The sequence below is a fragment of the Nycticebus coucang genome, chromosome 2 (assembly GCF_027406575.1).
Source record: "Nycticebus coucang isolate mNycCou1 chromosome 2, mNycCou1.pri, whole genome shotgun sequence".
In the NCBI taxonomy this organism is placed as follows: Eukaryota; Metazoa; Chordata; class Mammalia; order Primates; family Lorisidae; genus Nycticebus; species Nycticebus coucang.
The window spans coordinates 71,786,736-71,805,910 of record NC_069781.1 but is presented as its reverse complement, the minus strand read 5'-3'; the positions used below and the strand labels follow the sequence as shown (position 1 = coordinate 71,805,910).

At 39.6% G+C, this 19,175-nt stretch overlaps 1 protein-coding gene across 12 annotated transcripts in view; it reads left to right on the top strand.

Moving 5' to 3' along the window:
• The window catches only part of KDM4C (lysine demethylase 4C), a 447,042-nt gene that overhangs the window by 154,566 nt on the left and 273,301 nt on the right, over positions 1 to 19,175 (top strand). Inside the window, exon 9 of one of the 12 annotated variants that reach the window (XM_053573155.1) lies at positions 3,492 to 3,860. The exons of 10 other annotated variants lie outside the window; for them this stretch is intronic. In XM_053573155.1, coding sequence (XP_053429130.1) covers positions 3,492 to 3,635 — 144 coding nt within the window. In that variant the 3' untranslated portion in view covers positions 3,636 to 3,860. Of the gene's footprint in view, positions 1 to 202; positions 303 to 3,491; positions 3,861 to 19,175 lie in introns of those variants that run through there. One more of the 12 variants, XM_053573166.1, reaches the window with a different exon arrangement.

Sequence of the window (19,175 nt, the reverse complement as noted above, 5' to 3'; positions counted from 1 at the left end):
AATTCCTATAAAAGTGAGTTGCTAGCTAACTCACTTTTAAAATTTTCATAAAAGATTTTTTTTAAACACCTAGTCATAATTTTCAGTGATTCTTGGCAGAGTATTCCCATGTCTCAGGAATGTGTATGCAAAATTGTCCTTTAATTTTTAAAAACATTGACTATTCTGGTGAGTATTGAAATGGCGTTCCTTTTTTTTGCAGGTGAATAAAATAGAAAAAAAAAGGAGAACTTATTTTTCTTATCATATTTGCAAAGATAAAAGGAAAATTCCCATATTCAGGAGAATATAGTTAGGAGACTGTGCACTGTGTTCCTGTGTCAGCAGGAATGTAATTGCTATAAGCCCCTGAAAAGCAGGTAGGCTTGTGCGAGCACCTTCATGCTCTTTAACCCATTTCTTATACTCCTAGGACATAACCAGAAATGCAGGCGGAAAATGATTGTTGCGCTAGTTCCATTAGTGAAAATTGAAGTACAGCTAAAATGTTCAGTGATATGGGAATCATTGAATAAATGTGGTATTTCCATGTACTGCAATACTTTTAATTTTACAAAAAAGCATCTTAAAGGAAATCACTATGTTAATAATACCACCCAAATATTCTTTGTTAAAATATGTAAAATAAAAGAAAAATATTTAATGACATTCTCCCCCACCAAATGATTGTTCATGGTTCATTGTGTAGCCCTTCAAAAATATCAGCATACCTCTGTATCTTTTTGAAAATCTATACAAATTTGATCAATATTGTACAAATTGGTTTGACATCTCTTTCCTTTTAATGTATCATTCTTTTTATGGGAAGTAAAATATTTTTAGGGTTTAGATATTTATTAGATAAAGCTTATCCCCACAGAATATGACAGGTGGTTTGCAGTGGAGTTTTTTTCTGAGGGGCAGCACAGAACCACAGTAGCGCGAAAGAGTTCATTGCACAGATCTTGTTAACAAATCAAAATGTTGAAAATGAATGCCTTAGTTCATGGCTGTTTGCATTCCCTTGGTGCAAAGCAGATGGTAGGTGGGCCTGGTGCTCAAGCACACGTCCAGTCCTGTCTTTGTTGATGATCTGTGCTCACACCTGCCATCTCAGCTTATTATTCCACTACAGTTAATACAAGAGGAGATTTATAATACCTTTGTAGTTTCTGTTTTACTGAATGACAGCTTTTGTAACTATGTCTGTATATTTGAAGGATTATACTTTTCAAATAAACTTTAATAAGTTCCTTTAGAAACACATTTCTCTTGCTTCATAAAGGAGTATTCCTTTGAATTTGGAAGTCATGGCAGGAAAAAGGTAACTAAATGGCTTTTAGTCAACAGTTCCATTATAATGGAAAATTCAAACAGGAATAATACAAAGGAAAACACACTCAGTTTATTTTCTAAGTATGTATATAGGCAAAGAAGTCTGCTGAAACAAAGCAAGACAAAACCAAATAAACCCAATATAACAAAATACCCAACTGCGGTAAACAAATAAGAACCTTGGGAATTGAAGAAATTATTGCCCATTGTTGCAAGAAAACAGATGGTCCTTACAATGTCCTTTAATGTGATATGATTCTTTTTTTTTTTTTTTGTAGAGACAGAGTCTCACTTTATGGCCCTCGGTAGAGTGCCGTGGCCTCACACAGCTCACAGCAACCTCCAACTCCTGGGCTTAAGCGATTCTCTTGCCTCAGCCTCCCGAGTAGCTGGGACTACAGGCGGCCGCCACAACGCCCGGCTATTTTTTGGTTGCAGTTTGGCCGGGGCCGGGTTTGAACCCGCCACCCTCGGTATATGGGGCCAGCGCCCTACGGACTGAGCCACAGGCGCCGCCCGTGATATGATTCTTAAAAGTAAACAACCAAAGAGTGTATATCACCCATATTAAATGCAAGATCTCTTTTGGAGCATGGTATTGGAAAGTTGAGGAATAAATCTAGCACAATATGCCAGTCAAGATACACATTAGAGCCATGCATGGTGGCTCACACCTGTATGGCTTAAGCTCAGGAATTCGAGACCAGCCTGAGCAAGAGCTAGACCCCGTCTCTACTAAAAATAGAAATAGGTATTTTGGCGGGCATTTGTAGTCTCAGCTTCTCAGGAGGCTGATGCAGGAGGATCTCTTGAGCACATTAGTTTGAGATTGTTGTAAGCTGTAATGCTATAGCTCTTAACCCCAGCACTGCAGAGTGAGAGTCTGTTTAACAAAACAAGCAAATGAACAGATCAAACAAAAAAACTCACTTGGCTTTGAAAAAGGAAGAGTCAAGAACCCACAGTCCAGCAGGTGCAAATGGAGTTTAGGTCCCTCCCTCTCCCTGGTTTCTATCTAAACCAGGTATGCCATTAAGTAGGTACCTGTGCTCAGGAAGCATGGTGGGACCAGGCTGCAAGCCTTTCCAGCTAGGATAGCAGTGGTGGCTGCTCTTTCTGAGGGGGTGGCTGTCCTATGTGTGTTCCCAACACAAATGCACTCTGTGCTTCCTCTTGGTTCTGTCCACATGAGCCCTTTCCTCTCAGGATCAGTTCACTGGTCTCCCCTGCAACCAAATGATGAGATAGAGTCGTGAGAGGATGGGGACATGCCCAGGGACCTGCTCCTAGATCCTCCCTACCCCAGCAACGTCCAAGTGCTGACCCTGACTAGGAAAGGCAGGCTACTCTCTAGCTTCCTAGGGGGAAATCAAGCCAGCTGCAGAGTTCTGCTGCAATTTGGTTGGGGAAAATGCAGGAGAAATGATGCCAGTCTCTTGTGGAAGAAGCCAGCCTGGCAGCTCTGTGATAGGCTGGTGGATGTGGAGCTTCTGCTTTCAGACCCCCTTGGTTCTGTACTTACCACATCCACAAGAGGAAATATCTTGTTCTGAGTGTACAGATCGCCCAGGTTCCTGTCTCCCTCCCTTGCCTAGCAGCCCGGTGGCAATAGCTTCAGGGCAGGGCTCAGAGGATAGCGTGAAGGGATCCTGATTAGTTCTGAGTCCTTGTGATGGGAACCCTGTAAAAACTCCACCTGTGCTCCTGACTCTGGGCCATGGCTATGAAAAGGTCCTCTTCAGTAAAATCCAGAAAAGTTCCAGATGGGAGTGTTGGGGCCCAAAGGTCTTCTGCTTATCCCCTCCCTGGGTCTTGGTCAGGGGCTGCTCAAAGCACTCAAAAAATTCAGGCAATTGTCTTCCAGCTTCACTCTCACATCCCCCGTCACCCTGTCGCCTTGGCTCTCTCCTTCTGATAATCTTTTAGGCATCTGGAGTTTTGGTGGAGAAGAGGCAGATGCCTGCTTCGTGTCTTTAGTTATCTTGTCCACAACATCTCATTTTTTAAATTAGTAGAGAATCTGAACAGTTTTAATAGTCTATTTTTCTATTTATATCTTAATATTTTAAAATATTAGTGTGACTTATGAATTAAGGATCTGAACATTTCACTCTATTTTCTGCACACATTATCCCCAGGTTTGCTTTTTAACTGTGCTTATGTATTTTTATTTACAGAACTGTTTGCTTATGGCCCCAGGATCCAGCTGTGTTCCTCTTTTTCTCTTTTTCTGCCCTGTGCACCTGCTTGGACTTCGTTTCCTCCAAATACTGACTGTGACACAGAAATTTTTTTCCTGTTTCTCCCATCTTTTCCTATAGAAAGTTCTAGATGTTCTTTTTTGTGTTAGGACTTAACACTGTTAGTAATCGCAGGGACACAGGGAATGGAGAGTCACATACTTGTGGGAGCTGCAGAGATTTCAGGTAGAATTGTGACCTGTCTTTATCATGTCATGAGTTAAGGATTATCTTTCCCATAGTTACTTTGGCAATACAGTTGAACCAAGAGGTTTTCTGCATTCAGGCTCCTGACCTACATTTATAGCCCTGTTTCCGAGTTCTCCCCCTCTCTTCGTCAGCTTGGCTGTTCTGCTCTCTTGTCCTCTGAACAGGTTTACATGGTGCAGGTTATTCATTCCGTAGGGAAAGTTATCTTGCAAAAGCTTGCAGAATTTCTGGCCATCCTTCAGAGTTTGGTGAAATATCTCATTTCTCCCATGAAGCCCTCTTTGAAGCTCTGTATCGTTGGGGCAGCTATATTCTGTTAATTTTGTCTGCGCCCATGTGTCCTCTGACTTGCCTGTGACAAGTAGATGCTTTTGAGTCATCTTCACACAGCAGGACATGTTGTGGTAATGATACACGAGGTCAAGAGAAAGTATTTTTCTGCCCATCTATTAGCTACAAGAACAGTGAAATCAGACCCATTCCGAACATGGGACAAAAACTAGAAATGCAGAGAGCAAAGCAAGCATAGTCTTGGGAAAATAGATGTAGGTCCCTCATGCAAATGGGTGTTCAACAGAAAGCGAGGACACATCTATAGATTTATCATTCATTCATGCACTCAGCTCTCCATTTAACAGAGTAAACTCTTTGGGACTGAGCAAATTATGAAAGGAGAGACGTATTAAAGATCACTTCTTATTTGCAGGTGTGTGGTTTATAGATCGCATGTGTGTTTCAGTAAATTTATCTGGAAGGGATCTAACAACAGTTTGAATGTCGCTGACTGTGCTGTTCATTAGTAGGGCTTAGAGACATTTGTCGCCCAGTGAAAGGAGGATAAAGCTAGCCCACTTTATACCACTTGTGTGTTATGGGTTAAGTTCACTGTAGACCCTGTTACTGGATAGTATGGATTTATGAACAAAGATGAGCAGGACTGAACTTCAAATAAATGTGCTGTTTATAGGTAGAGCTGTTTCTGTTTCCAAGTTAGAATATTAGCTATGGTAAAAATAAGAGCTGTGTAATGAAGAATGATGAGTGGGAGTACTTACTGGTTGTAAGTATGTGGCATTCTAGGGTCACCTGCTCATTTTTATGAGCTTCTGATAGTTTTTTAATATAAACTGAATATTTTAAAATTGTCAAAAACTTATAACAAGATTGAATTTTATTTATACACTTATGATCCACATTTTTGCTCTGTAAAGGAACACCTTATCGATTTAAAAAAATTCTTAGTCATTAAAAATGTTTGACTTATTTAAATGTATTTTTTTGTGTACAATTGTAGTCTCCAATGGCAACAGTGAAATCTGTACTGTGCAGTATTGTTTATTTGAATGGGTGACATGTGTATTGTAATTCCTGGAAACAATCTCAGATTTATGATATAGAACAAGGATTTTAGAAACTGGTCTTGTTACTGATTTTAAATAAGGATATTTGTAAATTTTTACTGCCCCATAGTCCATGATACAATTTCTATTCTAGTCATGAGTTCCGAATGTATGGAAATGTTAAACATACAGTACATGTCATATCAAAAGCCATTTTACTGTTATGAAAATATGGTTACAAATAGTAGAGGATTGATTTTTAGAACATCTCTGCTATGCTGCTATTAAAAAATAGTGTGGTGTATGTATTGATATTAATAGATATCTTCAGAATATATTTTCATGTAAAAATCCAGAAGACTAGTGTTAACAGATACTTGCATAGTTTGCTAGTGTGTTTTTTATAAAAAAATCCTAAAATATGTAGATTGGTAGAAAAAGAAATAGAAAGATACACATGTTTAACTGTGGTGACCTATGACTAGTGGAATAAACTTGAGATGTGTGAAGGCAAATCTTTGTGTATTAACAATTTATTTCTGTACTGTTGGAAATATTTTTGCAAGATTGTTTCCAAGTATTATTTAGTCTATTAAAAAATCCAATATTGTGAAATAATGTCTAAATGTGTCATATAGACACATAATGGAGATGTTATAAAATCTACTTTGTTCAGAATATTAACCTGTAGCCAAAATTTTACTTTTGGGGGAGGGTACTATAAATATATGTCCATATATACTCATAGGACCTTTTCAGCGCTAAAAGCTTTTCTTTTTTTTGCAGTTTTTGACCAGGGTTAGGTTTGAACCCGCCACCTCCGGCATATGGGTCTGGCGCCCTACTCCGTTGAGCCACAGGCGCCACCCAAAGCTTTGCTTTTTAATTACTACTTGACATCTAATTAAGGGACATTTACCATTGATTATCAAATGGAAATAAACAGTATTGATTCACATTAATAATCAAAATAATTGTTGTAGGAATTAAAATGGTATTCTGCATTGAAACCCTGTTCAGGTAGAATGTGTTCTTTATTCATTATTGTTTAGAAAGATTGAAATTGCATATTTATTGGCTTTTGATATGACATGTACTATATGTTTAACATTTCCATACACTCAGAACTCACGATTAGAATGGAAATAGTATCATGGACTATGGTGCTTAAATATTAATGCATTACTTTTTTGTTCTCAAAGATTTATGAACAATGTGGAACAATTGCCAGAAGAGGGCAGTGTCTCTTCATAAATTTTTTTTTTTTCTCCAAAGGCCTGTGGAAGGAATGAGTCTTCAGCATGCCATTTGACATTTGACCTAGAGAGACTTAGGAGATATTGATTATATATTTGTAATCAGTGTGTTTTATATTCAAGGGGACCTGTTAAAATAAACATAACTTAATGTAGTAAGTGATAGTTATATATCACTTGTTTATAGATGTGAATAGTCCCTTTAGATTACTTGTTTCTTAAATGAAATGCTCATTTTATGCATAGAAGTATGTGCATTTAAGCCAAAATATCATCAGATTGAAATATTCTCTTTTGCGAAATGAGCTTTTAGTGTTTTCAAGTCTTTTCATGTGCTTGAAACAAACTGTTCATGTGTTTGATCCCCACGTGTTGCATATTATAGCTGCTCTGTGAGGCAGACAGACACACATGGTACAAGTAAAATGGAATATATTGGTGGGAAGCTTACCACCTAACTAGCACGAGTGTGTGTGGGCCCCTTGCATTGTTCTTCTGCAGAGAGAATGAGGCTTGGGTGGGGCACAGCTGGTAGGGACATGCCCCTGCACCATTGTGCTTCACTTATCTACGACAAACTGGAGGAACACACAGTCGGAGTAAGTATGAATAGGAGCTTCTGGGGAGGACCTATGCAGGAAGCACTCATTCAGACCTATTGAGGCTGCTCATTGCTACATTCTTGGAAGTGGGGATGTGGAGCCTGGCTGCAGACATTACATGGCTTTAGTGGTAAACACAATTCCCTTGTTTTCCTGGGTTTGCATCCTGGTATTGTCATTACAGATAGCATCATCTTGGGCCTGTCATCTCAAAGTATGGATTATCTATAATAATACCAAATTGGGGTAAGAATGGTAGCTTAGTTGTAATAATTAAATGAGTTAATTAATGTAAATTGCCGAGTAGTCACTTACATGTGGTGCGTAATAAATGTCTCTCTTTTCCCTGGGACATTCATATTTAAAAAGCAATTTGTAAGCCTCTTCATCTCAAAAAGTGCTGTGGGACTTATGGTGAGCGCAGTCCTGCATTTTGCCTACCAGCTCTGCCCCGACACTTAATTTTTGTTTGCTTTTCGGTAATTAACTCTTTTTTTTTCTTTGCAGTTTTTGGCTGGGTTTGAACCCACCGGCATATGGGGCTGGCGCCCTACTCCTTTGAGCCACAGGCGCCGCCCGGTAATTAACTCTTTTAAAAATGAAACAAATATATTGAAAATGCTAAAACGTACATGAAAGTTTTAGAACGTAGAGAATGTGATTCTTTAATTGGCTGGATTATACAGGCGAGGGAGAAGGGTCTGTTCTTTGTCTACTAGCTCTGTGCCATCTGGGAAGATGTCCTTGCTTCTCCGGCTATGGCTGAGAGAGCTCATGTCATTGTGCAGGTCGGAGGTGGGACAGAGACGCAGGGTGCAGCCCTGGCCTCCCTCCCCCGTCGCCCTTATTGCTGACCCTTCTACAGATCATTAGTCTGGCACATCTATCTGGTGTAACCATTTGATCTAGCACATCCGGTGGCATTGATGTGTGCTGGAGATAGAAATTTAATATTATAAACTCAAGCTATTCAGCAGTGCCCATGAAAAATCACCAGAAGTGTAGATGGATCTTTGCCACTGTCTGATGTTTCTAAGAGTTCTCATATTATGTGCTGCATCTAGAATGGTAGAATGCCCTTCAGTTTTCATTTATATAAAAAGGAAAATAAAAGTAAGTTTTTATTTTTAATATGGCTTTTTTAGTAAAATAATTAAGCAAGTAGTTAAATATACAGAAACAGACATAAACTAAAGGTTTACTTAAAAACCTTTATTATGGGGCGGCACCTGTGGCTCAGTCGGTAAGGTGCCGGCCCCATATACCGAGGGTGGCGGGTTCAAACCCGGCCCCAGCCAAACTGCAACCAAAAAATAGCCGGGTGTTGTGGCGGGCGCCTGTAGTCCCAGCTACTTGGGAGGCTGAGGCAAGAGAATCGCTTCAGCCCAGGAGTTGGAGGTTGCTGTGAGCTGTGTGAGGCCACGGCACTCTACAGAGGGCCATAAAGTGAGACTCTGTCTCTACAAAAAAAAAAAAATAAAATAAAAACCTTTATTATTTATTTATTTATTTTTACAAAAAGACTCAACAATTTTATTTTATTGTAAACCAACAATTTATAATTGTATAAACTTATGGAGTACGAAGTGTTGTTATAATCTATGAGTACAATGTGGAATAATTAAATCAAACTAGTCAATATATCCATTATCTCAAATACTTAACATTTTTATGGTAAGAACATTTGACATTTACTCTCTTAGCAATTTTGAAATGTATATTACTCTAATATTAACTGTAATTACTACATTGTGCAACAGAACTCAAAAGAGAATAATGCATTCTTTGTGAGATTTTTGCATCTTTGACCATCAATGAGATAAAATATCATTTTAATTTTCTTTCTTTCTTTTTTTTTTTAAGGGACAGAGCCCTCAGTAGAGTGCTGTGACGTCACAGCTCACAGCAACCTCCAGCTCTTGGGCTTAGGCAATTCTCTTGCCTCAGCCTCCTAAGTATCTGGGACTACAGGCGCCCGCCACAATGCCCTGCTATTTTTTGTTGCAGTTTGGCCTGGGCAGGGTTTGAACCTGCTACCCTCAGTATATGGGGCCGGTGCCCTACTCATTGAGCAACAAGTGCTGCCCTAAAATATCATTTTCAAAATAGCATCCAAACGTGAGTGTATTTACCCACATCCTCCAGGTCATAATAGAGCAAGCAGGTGAACAGAATAATAATTCATGCTATTTCACGTTTAATAAACAAACTTAGCAGAGGAAGTTGATTGAAGAAAGGCATAGGAACATTGTCTTATAAGAATTAGAACCGATGGGGCGGCACCTGTGGCTCAGTGGGTAGGGTGCTGGCCCTGTATACCGAGGGTGTGTTCAAGCCCGGCCACTGCCAAACTGCAGCAAAGAAATAGCCGGGCGTTGTGTCGGGCGCCTGTAGTCCCAGCTGCTAGGGAGGCTCAGGCAGGAGAATTGCCTAAGCCCAGGAGTTGGAGGTTGCCGTGAGCTGTGTGACGCCACAGCACTCTACTGAGGGCTATAAAGTGAGACTCTGTCTCTACAAAACAAAAACAAAAACAAACAAAAAAAAATCATATATTGACGAATATATAATCCATATACGGCTCCATAATCATCTGGCATCCTTTCAATATTGTATCTGTCGTTAGAAATATACACGATGGGAACTCCAGGGATTTTACGGATTCTGTGTTTAAGGTCTCTGTCAACTGTGGCCACCATGTAAGACTTGTGCTGAGTTACTCTGTGTACTAAGCAGTCATCTGCATAGGTTCTTTTGTGTGTGCATGGTAAGTGTTCAAATCTTGGAACCTTGGCAATCCTGAGGGCCACTCGACACTTCTGCCCCAATTTCTCAATTTCAGCCATTACACAGTCAGTTATACAAGGAATGCACTTGACATACAAAGTCCATCATTGTCTGCACTGAGTCCAGTTTAACTTTAATAGTGTCAAATACAGAACTGCTGCCAGTTGATCACCCTAAGGACTTAACAAACTGATCAACATATGGAGGTGGTCAAGAAAAGAACTTCCATTGCATATATGTGGTGTGTGTGTGTTCTGTGAAAGTCAGGATAACTTAAGGAGATAGTCAATGTAGGGAAGGGGTCAGCCACAGAGGTTCTATTGTATTTGAAATTCATGCCCAAGTGCCTCATGAGAAATATGGCCTATTTAGTAATGTTAGCAATTATATAATAATGTTCATGTTTAAAGCAAAAGGGAGGTGCTTGACTCAAGGTCTCCAAAACAATATGTTACATCTAGAATCTTAATTTAAATATTTGTGGCCCTGGAGCTTTTGTTGAGGGCTGGGAAAGGGATTATTTATTAACTCAAGTGACCTAGTTGGTTACTTCTGGTCCTGCAGAACTTAGAGAGGAGGAGGGCTGATGTGGGGGCAGAGGGAGGGGATGGTGGGAACTTGCCACTACTCCCTGAGGGAGGAAGCAGCTCCCCTTCCCTGTGGAACCAGGGTCTGTACTCTAGGTGATGTGTCTTCTCTCCAGGTTTTCTCCCCCAACTTTTGCTTGGGGTCTGATTCAAGTGTTGTGGTTCTGACGTCTGCAAGGAAGGTGCATATCTAGACTGAAACTAGATCTTGCCAAGCTCTCATGATTCTCTCAGGGAATCTCTCAGGACAGGAGGCGGAGGTGGCAAGTGACCTTAGGGAAGAGGTCTTCCTCTCCCTGCAGAGCCACTGAGGGGCCTGCACGCGGCTTGCCTGTCCCCCGTCAGCTGCACCCCTCCACTTTTTCTCCACCTTTTTTCTTATCATCCTGTGTTTTTCACAGTCTTCCTTCTCTAGTGGAGCTGTTCTTGCTTGCCAGGCTGATAAACACTTCATACTGCCCAGCCAAGCTTTGCTATCTTGTCTACATTTAAATTTTAACACTAGCAAGCATTTTTACATAAGAATTTATTTTTTATTTCATATCTCTTGGAATCTAACTTTCAAACAAAAATGTTCAACTTACATCATCCAGAAAAAAATTATGAATGTTTACTTTTTCTAGAACTACTACTAGTATTTCAGTTCTTTAGTGGAAAACAGAACTAAAAGCATCAGTTAGTGAACTAAAGATACTGTGCACAACTCAGTCGTTTCATAGCTTTCACTTTCCATTTCCTTAAGCAGGTGTGAGCCCGTACCTGGGGCTAACAATACCAGCTCCCAGGGTTGTCCAGAAGACGGTGTGAGGAAGTGCACACACAATGCTAGTACTCCTCGATGTTCTGCTCATCTACGTAAGGGCATGCTGTCCAGTGTAGAGTTCCAGTGGCTCACAGTCCTGGTGTACACTGAGAGGAATGAGCACAAATACCTTTACTGAATGCAGCAGATAACACCAGAAATGCTCACCCACGTGTGTGAATGGAGTAGACTGTGAGTCCGAATACCTATGTACAGAATTGTTCATTGTTCTATCTGAAGGGTACTTCAATGGTTGAGAGACAATATGTATGTTCACAGCTTTGTTTTTTAAATGATTCTCATTTTGCAGTGGTCCAAAGACATTTCTGCTTAAAATATTTTTTTCCCCGGCTCAGCGCCTGTAGCTTACCGGCTAAGGGCGCTGGCGGCTTCCAATTCAGCCCGGGCCTGCCAAACAACAATGACAACTGCAACCAAAAAATAGCCGGGCCTTGTGGCGGGCACCTGTAGTCCCAGTTACTTGGGAGGCTGAGGCAAGAGAATTGCTTAAGCCCTAAGAGTTGGAGGGTTCTGTGAGCTGTGATACCATGGCACTCTACCAAGGGCAACAAAGTGAGATTCTGTTTCAAAAAATAATAATAATTTCTTTCCCCAGTAATTGGTATCTTCCAAAAGATTCCAATTCCAATCATTCCCCAAGTGTTAGTATCTTCCAAATTGATAATTACTCTTGGAGATATGTATTTTTCTTCCTTATGAATTATGAATTATCTCTTTTTGTACTAATTTTGATGAAGAAATAAGGAAAGAATAATTTTCTTACCAACATTTCTATTGCCGATGTTTTCAAAATTATGTTAATCTATTCTTGGAATTTTCATATGGTACCTTTTCTGTATCGTTGTAAATCAGTGGACATTTTCAATATGTTGAGAAATTCAACAACAGAAAAATAAAACACAAATGAAATACTGGCCATATCAATCCTCCCTCTGAAATGAAATGGAAAGTAAAAGCTATAAAACGATTGAGTTAGGCATAGTGTCTTTAGTTCAGTAACTGATAGTTTTGTTCTGTTTTCCACTAAAGAACTAAAATACTAGTAGGAAAATTTTACAGGAAAAGTAAATGTTCATTTTTTTTTCCTGGATGTCATGAGTTGGGCATTTTTTTTGAAAGTTAGCTTCCCAGAGATATGAAAGAAAAAATAAATTCTTGTGTAAAAATGTTTCCTAGTGTTAAAATTTAAACGTAAGGAAGTTTGTTTAAAACTTTAAAACAGACAATTAAGAATTCTTGAAGCATAAACCCATTTGTTATAATGTAATGCAACATTTACGAAATCTACTGCACTGTCTTAGGCTCAAGTTTGCAAAATTATTTTTTATCATGTATTTTCTTCTTTAGTCCAGGCCTTTTGCCAGTTGGTGAAGATTAAATTTCATGTTCACCTTGCCTCTCCAGTGGCATTTGTGGAAGTCAGATAAAGGAATGTTACCTGGACCTTCTCCTCGGAAGGGTAGATGGCGGATTTTCTCTCTCCTTCTGTCCTGTTGGTAGGCGTGGCAGAGCCGGTTAGAGGGATACGTGTCAGTGACAGCCAGCCTGCCTTCTTTTCCTTTTTTATCAGAGAAGCTAGGGCATGTAAAAAATTTGACAGCTTTTACTTTTATTATGATAATATATATAAGCAGAACTGAAAATTCTCAGGTGACTATTTATAAATAAAATACTATATTTGTCATCCCTGGAGGCCATGCTGATGTCAGAGTTTCTGATGGTTTGTGTTCTTTTAATGGAAACATTACTGTTATTGTAGATGAAAAAGATAGTATGACAGTTGAGTATAGGAATAAATTAAGGGTCAGGAGTCTGAGTACTCTTTTAGGAAAACTACACTTCTGAAAAGCAAACTGCCTTTTAATTTGAATTTTATTCCTGTTTGCAGTCATGAGCTGAGGACTCTTCTTTGTTTAAAATATATGACATTTCTCATTTTCCCATTTTACAAAAGGGGTATCTAAGACAGTAACCAAAGAACATATCATTTCCACCCCACTTATAATACCATAATTGTATGCCATAAGCTTTGGTAAAATTACTCATCTGTAACGCAGGCTGCTAAGGTATTAGGCCCAATGATGAGTACCCTCTGACATGAAATATTAGCATTCTTCTTCTTGTGTCTGCTAGGGTTTGACTATTTGTGCCCCTCCAAAATTCATGTCAAAATGTAATCCTTAAAGCAGAGGTGGGGCCTTTAGCAAGTGAAGGTCTCAAGGGTGGCACACTGGTAGATGGGATTAGTGCTGTTACAAAAAGGTTTGAGGGAGTAAGTTTATATTTTTAATTCCTTCCATCTCTTCTTCCAAGCTAGGACATAGCAACAAGGTGCCATCTTTGAGGCAGAGCCCAGACCTTAAACTGGCACTAATACTTGCACTTCACAGAGCCTATAAAACTGTGAACAGTAAGCTGCTATTATTTATAAATAACCCAGTCTTTTTTTTTTTTTTTTTAAGACAGAGTCTCACTGAATGCCATGGCGTCATAACTCACAGCAACCTCAAACTCTTAGGCTTAAGCGATTCTCTTGCCTCAGCCTCCCAAGTAGGTAGGACTACAGGTGCCTGCAACACACCCAGCTATTTTTTTTTGTTGCAGTTTGGCCAGGGCTGGCTTCGAACCCACCACCTTTCGTATATGTGGATGGCGCCCTACTCACCGAGCCACAGGTGCCGCCCTATAAATTATGCAGTAATTTATAAATTACCCAGTAATTACCCAGAGTAATTTGCTTTACTTCAGCAGCCTGAATGGACTAAAATGGTGTCTTTTGTCTATCTACTAATCTTTTTTCTGTTTTAAAGATTATTGATTGCTAAACTTATAGGAAGGGGCACAAATTTGAAATTCTGGAATTATCAAAATCAACATACTAAAAAAGTTCTAGAATGATAGAATTGTTCTGAGGTAATTTTTTAATTTAGAAAAATTACAAACGTTCTTTAATCCTTTGAAGGTACTTCATTTTATTAATTTGCCAGAATGTATCACACCCTATTTTATCTTGTGTTATAAGTATACAAGAAGCACATTATCTGTTTATGTAGTTTTGGGCATGCAGAATGGCCATTCTCTCATCTACCTAAGAGCACTTGTTTTAAGGGCTTCACGTTTCCTGTCAGTGGTTTAGGGGGGTTGCATTATAAAGGGGCAGGAAGGTAAAGAAATGGAACTTTCTCTGAAGCAATCATTTTCACTCTATTGTCTTCAAACTATCACTATGATGAGCACTTAAGAGAAGCCTGCCACTTTGAGGTTGGGGGTTAAATTCTCTCTCAATTCAAAAGAGAGAAAATGATTGTTACTGTCTAGTCATTATGAAGTTATTATCCTAATTGTCTTTGGTACCTTTTATCCTATTCCTGGCAAGATTTGATTATTTTTAACCCCTAAGAGAGAGAACAAAGGTATGGAAAAAAATTTCTCTTGCCTGTTTCAAGAATAAAGAGGCCACCTACTTTTTTTTTTCTCCTTGACTGGTGTAACAATTGTTTATATTCCTTGGGTCTTGCTGTAGCTTTGATCTTTATGCTTATTGAAGATTCACGGAATCCGAGAAAAGGGACAGTTGTTAAACACCCTTTCAGCTTCCTTCCAATGTTAGTTGTTAACAGCGCTAAACTTATCTCTGGGATTGTGGTCATGGAAGGGTCTATGTTAGGGGTGTGAGAAACTCACAAAGATTCTTTTTTAGCACTTGAATGTGTGACAGGCTGAGCTTTTATCACTGATTGATGCTGTAATATAGATGCAAGGCCATCTGGGAATCCAAGATGGGGAGAATTTAATTCCAACATTAAATGGATCTGAAGAATTCCGTGAGTTTTTTTTTTTTTTTTTTTTTTTTGCTAATAATGTTTGAGCTGATGGGATAGTTGTTTTGGCTAATAATGTTTGAGCTGATGGGATAGTTGTTTGGAAGCACTTATCTAGACGGAGAGAGTCAGAAGTCTGGGTGAAGTTGGAGACAAGATGTGGTTGGATGTTTATGACAGTTGTCTCTATGTGGTTTGAGGTATGGTGTGTTTAGAACAGTGGGTACTGCCAGGCCTTGAAGTACCTTGAAAGTTGTATAGAGAAGTCTGGACCTTCTTGTAATATGTCATGGGAGCCATTGAACACTTTAAAAAGGTTCAATATCAACTCCTTATGAAAGACAGTGGTAAAAATACATTAGATATGTTTGCGATAAACATGAAAGAGATTTTTTTATTGGCTAATTCTTTTGACCAGATGGACTCTTTTACTTTTATTCAGCAAATATATATTAAACTTAAGTTACTTACTAGATAATTTATATGTGGGAGTAAAATAGAAATAAAACCAGTTTTCATTGACAAGGAGATTTTAGCAGGATGTTTCTTTTTTTTTCTATTTTAAGCATTGACTATTGTATGCTTATTAAGAGGATTGTATCTTATAAAATACACTTTTATGTTTTTATGAAATTTTGTTTAACTTGGAGTTGTTTCTATTTTGGCCAAGCAGTGTTCAAAGCAGCAGCACTATATTTTGCTATACTTGGTGGATGTACAAATGATTGTAGGTTGAAGTTGAAACACTTCAGTTCCATTCATTTTCCTCTCTGATTTTGGGGAAATGATGTAAAGCTCAATGGGGGAAGCTGCTTATTCATATTCTACCCACTAGGATTATTTTTTTAATGCAAGAATTAAGAGATTTACACAGGTATGAATTATTTTTATTGGCAGGAGTGAATTGGAGATGTGGGAGATTAGTCAGGAAATGCAGGGCTATAGGCAAGATGTTCAGGAAAGCTCGGGAAAATGCTGTTGGACAGCTCTTGCCTGGACATTGTTTCCTGAGATTTTGTCCCCACCCTTCTTCCCTCACTCACCTTCTTGGTGCTAGGAGCACTATATCCATATACCCAGTTTCTGACATCTCATCCTCTAACTTGCACCACTGTCTTTCTAGTTCATTCTCTTCTCCCACCTACACTGTAGCGCATGGTTGGACCCCAGTGGGAACTAAAATCTACTGATCTTATTTTTCATGTTTGCTCACCCCCATGATATTCTGACTTTCCCATTACCTGGCCTTATATTCTTGATTCATCACTGTACTCTCTCCCGTGGTTACACAATCTTCTTGTTCAATCCAGCTACTTCTCTGACAACCATATACCCACGCTGTCTCCTTGCCACCAAATCCAAGGCCTCAGGTAATATTTCACAATGACCCGCAGCCCAGCAGTCCAGCCACGTTCCCGCAATCTGTGGACTCTCCCTCTCTCCTCCTCTTGTCTCCATCTTCATCCTGTGCTGACACTTGCTCCTCTGTTCACTGAGAAACAGAACTGCCAGAGATTCCAGCTAGTACGTTCACCCACCCACCAGCCTCTGTGTCCGTACACCAGACCTTCCGTCCTGAGGCCTCCTTTGCACTGCAGTCCAGCCCTTCTCTCGCTGTCGGGAACATTGCCTCGCTGTCTGCACTCTTCCCATCATGCCGCCAACTTTGCCTTCTCCACTGGCCCTGTCTCCTCAGCATACTTGCTGCTGTTTCTGTTAGTCCCCCTTCCCACCCTAAGTATTACCCTTTTCGTTTTTGCTTTTCTTTTAAGCAACACTCTTTGCAAGAGGAATAGTCTATATTTGTTCTGTCAGTCTGATTTTCTTCTATCCTTCCTTCCTTCCTTCCTTTCTTTCTCTCTCTTTTTTTTTTTTTTGAGATGACAGCGTCTCACTATGTTGCCCTCAGTAGAGTGTTCTGGTATCATAGTTCACAGCAACCTCAAACTCTTGGGCTTAAGCGATTCTCTTGCCTCAGTCTCCAGAGTAGCTGGGACTACAGGCAACTGCCACAACGCCCAGCTATTTTCATGTTACAGTTGTCATTGTTGTTTAGCTGGCTTGGGCCGGGCTCGAACCCGCCAGCCTTGGTGCATATAGCTGGCGCCGTAACCACTGTGCTACGGGTGCCAAGCTTTCTATCCTTTCTTTAAACACCACACTCTGACTCCCTCCATGCTATCTGTATTGCTTTTGTTAAATCACTAGTGACCCAATATTGCTAATTTCTAGTATTTTTAATTCTGGTTTTGCTTTACTTATGAATATCATTTGATGGAGCTGTTCATTCCATTCTTTAAGAGCTTGGTTTCTGTTACAGTATATGAGCATTTCTTGCTTTTCTCCACATTATCTGTGTCTTTCTTTCTTAGTTACTTTTGTTTCTTCTTTATTTCTCTGTTGCCATATCATTGAGTTTTTAGGGCTTAGATCTCTGGTTTTACTTTTCTGTCTACACCCACTCTCTTAGGATTAAATTCAGTTTTATAACCTTAAAAATTGTATGTTCATGATTAATTAATAAATTTATATCTCTCATTGCGACTTTTCCCTCAACCCACATATTCCTGCCACGTAATTTAGGCTAACTAATTGACATCTCTACTTGGATACACCCAATCTCTCCCCACTTCTATCTGGGATGCCCACTATTCACTGCTTTTACTCTGGTCCAGCCACTATAGTCACTGGCCATAACTATCTCAGTGGGTCCCCAAATCTCCCTGCTTCTGTATTCTTTACCCAGAAGTAGGAGGGACACTTTAAAGCCACAAGTCAAAGTGTATACTTGATACCCCACTAGTGGCTTCCCATCTCACTCATAGTAAAATGTAATGTACTTAACATGGTGAATGGGGGTGGTGCCTGTGGCTCAAAGGGGTAGGGCGCTGGCCCCATATGCCGCAGGTGGTGGGTTCAAACCCAGTCCTGGCTAAAAAACGCAAAAAAAAAAAAAACATGGTGAATGGATGCCGTGTGATCATTCTCCAGCCACCCCCACCCTCTCCAGACACAGGGACTCATAGCTCTCTGATGGCCTCTTGTTCCTCTGACCCTTGACCACTCTGCACCAACAGAACAAGGCACATGTCTGCCCCAGGTCCCTTGGATTCCATGGACCTATTAATTGGAACCTCTGCCCCTCACCCCTCACCCCCCCACCCCCAGTCTGCAAGGCTTGTTCTGTTACTTCTTTGAAGTATTGCTGAAATGTCATCTTCTCACTGAGGTCTTTCCTCAGTGTGAATTGGAGCCTCACAATCCCAAGCTTGATGAAAGCAGGGATTTTTGTCTGTTCTCTTCACACTGTATCTCCAGTACTTAGCGCCATAACTTGTATGTACCTAGTACGTGTTCAATAAATATTTAGTGCGTAAATGAATGATGACTGTGACTGAGTTGAAAGATGCAAACTTTAATTTCCTGTAGTTTAGCTCAATCTTAGATGATGCTGATTAGTTTTTTTCAATTTCTGTGTAACCTTCACCTTTACTTTTGTTTTGTTGTAGTTACAATGACAAATAAAATGACTCTTACATGGTTTCCTATCTACATTTTCTAATTACATTTATCTAATTAAACCTTTCACTTTCTGTTAAAAGAAGTAGTAGAGTTTCTGGAAATAGTCAACTAACATCTTCCACAATCTTCCATTTGATCTGATGAAGTTAAAAACATCCTGCAGATCCCTTCACTGTCAATAGTAATTGAACCTCAGCCAAAAATCCAGAATGCTTGTCTCCCTTCCTGGTTTGAGCCTCTTGAACCTTGCATTAGCTACATAAGAGGATGGCATGTTAGATTTATTTCCAAAATGATGTTTCTAAATTAACTTCAAAAGCAATGTCATGGGGTGATTTCTCAATAAATCCCCTCATTTTTTGTTTTGTCATATGCTCTAGATTCTGCTAAGGTGAGAATTTTCTTCCCTCTAAATCTATTTTGTGGGTATTTATTGGTAAAGCCTTGTGATTTAATGTTTTTACTCTTCACTGTTCTGTAAAATGTCCCCTCTCCTCCCCATCCCCCACAGGACCAAGAGTAAGGTTACCTGATAACTCATTTATTAGTATATACACAGCATTGGAATCAGATAGATTTTTAAAATTCTACAAAAAACTGCTGCACAGTTGCTGCACTTGACACACCTTCCTGGCTGTCATGACTGCGAGTTGCCACTGGTGGTGTGGTTCCTCCT